At 38.1% G+C, this 4,520-nt stretch overlaps 1 protein-coding gene across 1 annotated transcript in view; it reads right to left on the bottom strand.

Moving 5' to 3' along the window:
• The window catches only part of NSUN6 (NOP2/Sun RNA methyltransferase family member 6), a 56,449-nt gene that overhangs the window by 39,423 nt on the left and 12,506 nt on the right, over positions 1 to 4,520 (bottom strand). Inside the window, exons 5-6 of the mRNA XM_003786769.3 lie at positions 3,933 to 4,086; positions 134 to 215 (exon numbers count right to left, since the gene is read on the bottom strand). Of these exons, the coding sequence (XP_003786817.1) occupies positions 134 to 215; positions 3,933 to 4,086 (236 nt within the window). The remainder of the gene's footprint in view (positions 1 to 133; positions 216 to 3,932; positions 4,087 to 4,520) is intronic.

The following is a 4,520-nucleotide window of genomic DNA, read 5'->3' as shown; positions in this document are numbered from 1 at the left end:
AAAAAAAAAAAAAAAAAAAAAAGTTTCCAAATAACTCACTGATATGTGTTTGTGTCATAAATAAAATATTTAAAAATATTTTATAAGGAAATAATAAGTAAAAAGTAAATATTTTACATTTATCAATTCTTACCTGTAAAAATAAGTAACTGGGCAGTACATTGTCAAATGAAGGGCTGAGATATACTGGTTCTGTCATTCGTATGCCTATACCTCTGGAAAATAGGAAATCTAACATTAGTCTATACAAACTACATTCCTGGGAATGCAGTCAAGTAGTAAGTCAAACATAAGATGCTTTGTCTTTTTTAAACTGCTTTTATTCAACACCAAAATAGAGTAGTCCTGTGAATTATTTTTGAATTTTTGCCTGCAGTGAAGTTCAAGGCCATCAGAACTGAAAAGGATAAAGTTACACAAATATTCTCACTTAAGCACAAATGAATTTCTTCAGAGATTTGGGTAAACTAAAAACCAAGTAACCCCTGATTATTAATTCACTCTGATTTCTGCAGTAGCAGATTTATGATCAATGTTATTAGCCTTCCCATTCCGCGAACATTTTGTGAATGCTGCACTAGCACTTTGCTACTAGGTACTTCTATGAAAAATGAAAGAATGTATTTTGAATCATGAGCAAGGACAAACACGCTGTACAGCTATCTCTCATCTCTTTATAGAGTAATTGCCCGGTACTGACACAACCTCAGGGATGATCTTTCCACCTTTGCCCCACTTTATGAATGGCAGTGGAGCTGACCAGAGCAGGAAGGGCCGGGACCCAGGAAGGCGGTGATGGACAGTGATTCATAAAGACAAACACTGCAATCTGAGCGCGGCTGTACCAACTATCAAAGGGGAGAAAAGAGCACACCGACACTGCCAGAGAAAGGCAGGCCGGGCCTGGGGCATCAGGCCAAGCCAGAGGGAGCAAGGAGGAGGAGAAATCAAAGCAGTGCTTCTGGGGATTAGAAGGACACCAAAAAAGGAATCTCATTATAAAGGTAAGGATAAAAATCAGTATTTAAACCAAGTGTACAGGTACAAGCAAAGAAGAGAGCCCAAGTTGGGAAAATAAGGATAAAGTCCTCAGAAACAGTATAGTAGACAAATTCACAGATAGCTTATGACCTCGCTTGTAACGAGATCTTGGAAGAAAGGCATCTACACAGATAGGCTGGACCTACCTGAGGTAAGCAGGGTAAGTTTATACTGGCCTTAGAGTGAAATAACTTCTGTAGGTATCTGTGGGTGTCACTGCACTGGTGTGACCATGAACTCTCCTTTCTAGCAGCCTTCAGCATGCAGTAAGTGGTCACTCCTTTCCTCCTCTTCCAATCACACCTGAAACTGCCTCACTCATTTATTTTTCCCACTTAAAACCACTAAGTCTGCACTTTTAATCAGAAACTCAGTCCCTGCTCCAGTCAGGATCCAGTCAAACTACTATATTCGCTTCCCAAATAGTTTCTGCTCTGGAGCAGGAAACATACCAAGGAACCTTCTGAAATGTCATTGCCTCACGTTTGAAAGTCAGTCCTTTGTTGAGACAGTTGGTGCTCTTATCTGGATCAATACCTCACTCACCTCCCACACAGAGTCATTATTGAACATCTTGAATTCTATGAGCTGGTTACCCCTGGTAATTTAAATGACTTTCTGACTTGCAAGATTCCAGTCCTCTGAAAAATACCAAAACTTTAAAATTTACATGCCTGCCTTCCTATCCCAGTTGCTGTCTGGCACCTTAACTTCTGATCCCCTCTGACTCCTTCTGATCATTCCTACCAGCATAACCAAGTCCATCTATACAGCATTTAATTTAAAACAACATGATAAAAAATAATTTAGGCCAATTATCGTTCAGATTTAAGATTACACACTTCTTTTAAAAGTATTTTTGTAGCATGTATCTCCATATAATAATACAAAGTATTACTGCAAAGATCACATATGATAAAACAGTCTGCTCATAAGTTAATGTACCTCCATGAGTCTACGAATGATTCAGCTCGCTTGAAATTCAAGAAACCAAGGGTCCACATTCTCTGTCCAAAAACAAATGGACTACTAATACAGCTGGTTCTAAATTTTTTAAAGAACACAGATAAGAAGAAGGGGGCCTAGCACAATGGCTCACACCTGTCTGAGTAAGCTCAGCACTATGGGAGAGCAAGGCACCAAGATTAGTTGAGGCCAGGATTATGAGACGAATTTGGGCAATGTAAGGGGATCCCACTTAAAAAAAAAAAAAAAAAACAATTAGCCAGGCAGGGAGGTGCACATTGTAGTTTCAGCTGCTTGGGAGCCTGAGGCAGGAAGACCATTTGAGCCTGGGAGTTTGAGGTTACAGTGAGCCATGATCATGCCATGACACTCCAACCTAGGCAACAGAGTAAGACTCCATCTCAAAAAGGAGGAGAAATAGGGTGGCACCTGTGGCTCAAAGGAGTAAGGCGCCAGCCCCATGCCAGAGGTGACAGTTTCAAATCCAGCCCTGGCCAAAAACCACAAAAAAAAAAAAAAAAAAGAAAGAAAGAAAGAGAAATAAGGGAAAATGTACCATTTCTATGTGTGGAAGCCAACATCTTCTCACCTACTCACACAGGCAGAGACAGAAACTGCAACAGGATAACAGAATAAATTGAACTTAAAAACCAGGGATCCTCAAACTTTTTAAACAGGGGGCCAGTTCACTGTCCCTCAGACCATTGGAGTGCTGGACTGTGGCCCAGGGACAAGTCAGCTGCTAAACAGGACAGGCAATGGCGGCAAAAACACCCGGAGGGCCAGATAAATGTCCTAGGCAGGCCGCATGTGGCCTGCAGGCTATAGTTTGAGGACACCTGTTAAAAACCAACAGTTTTTGAAAGATGGCTGTCACCTAATCTCCTAACTCCCACCAACAAAAAATTATTTAGAACACTGTTCATAAAACATTACTTGGCCCAATATCAGGAACTACCAGATCAAATAAGAGAATGAAGAGTATATTGTTAATAATGAACTAAATAAAGGAGGAGGTCAGAGTATCAACTTCTTCTTACAGACCCAAAGACAAACACAGCAGATAGACGCAGTTTTTTACATTCATAGAGCCTCCTAAGGAGAATTAAATCTTTGTTCTTGACCATTTGGAAAGTATTGCTATCTAGATCTAGGGAATCCAACGGTCTGTTTTTTCAGAAGAAGGAATTTCAACTATAAACTCAAATTGCTGAACATGAAAATTGTTCTGAGAACCAAAGACATGGTCCAATTCTAGATGGATAAATCCATAGCTTTCAGGATGTCAGTGTCAGCTGCTGACTCTAGATTAATGGAGCTGTCCATGGAACTCCTAAAACAGGCTAAAAAACTAAGTAAAATAAGAGCCTAGATTTTCCATGAATTTAATTTATTTATAGTCACCAGCCAACAAGAGATGATTTAGATTTCAATTTGGTTTGAACAAATTCAAACATTAATTTCTGACCGGAAACAGTCCTGTTAGTGTTGGCTTTCTTGTAAAAATTTGTTTTTACAATTAAAAAATCATTTTTAATTCCTATTAAAATCATAAACTTTTAATAAAATCAGAATGTTTTTAAAAGAGTTTTAGGTAGGTCATCTAATTCACTCACTACTGAGATAAGCACTGTGTTTCAAAGAGCAAAAAATTTCACATAAAGTTCAAAATGAAAAGCAAAATTATTTGACAATTGCAGTGTGACTAGTTGCTCACTTAGACTCTTTAATCTCAACATTTACCCTTTTTGACTAAGAGGAACTTTTTCAAAAAAATCATAGAAATATGAGTTAAACAATTTTTTTCCAGATAAACTTATACCAAAAAAAAAAATTCATATAATGCAACTCGATGTGTTTTTCACTGTTTTTTCTTTAAACCACAAAGAGGATGTTCATTTCCCCTGTGAGACTGGATGACATACCTTAGTTGAGGCAACCCGCTGAAGAGTTCCTTGCGGCTGACTTCAGAAATCCCATTTCCAAGAAATACTTTTGTTCCATCAAATTCTTTGGCTCCTTTCTTACATTCTCCTTTAATATCAGAGTATACAGAAATAACATCTCCAGATTTCATAACTAAAGAAAGAAGAAAATCAGATCATACTGAGCTAGATACTTTGACAGAAGAATGGTAAAAACTCTTTAAGCTAGAATGGGGGGGAGGCCCCAATAGGGGGCAGGAGGCAGTTGAAACTGGTTCATCAACTCAACATAATTCTTAGAAAATCTCACTTCATTTTTAAGTACTGCCTACCAATAAATCTAATTGAAGAATTTTTTTCAGCAAAGACAAGGAAATATAAGAGTCTTCAAAATATTCTACCTCAATTAGAAACCTTTAGCTGGGCAGAGAAGGATTTGCTCTGCAGGAATTATTTTCCCCAAGCCTAAAATTCCTTAAAAGATTTCATATAAATCGTGACAGCTCAGTCCTCAAAGACCTAAGTTTCTTTCAAAAAGATTCCTCAAAAATGTATAGAAAAATCGTTTAAAGAAATCTTTCTCGGCTC

This window comes from Otolemur garnettii, unplaced genomic scaffold (genome assembly GCF_000181295.1).
Source record: "Otolemur garnettii isolate 467f Iridium unplaced genomic scaffold, OtoGar3 scaffold00019, whole genome shotgun sequence".
Lineage (NCBI taxonomy): Eukaryota > Metazoa > Chordata > Mammalia > Primates > Galagidae > Otolemur > Otolemur garnettii.
This window is presented reverse-complemented; position numbering and strand designations above follow the sequence as displayed.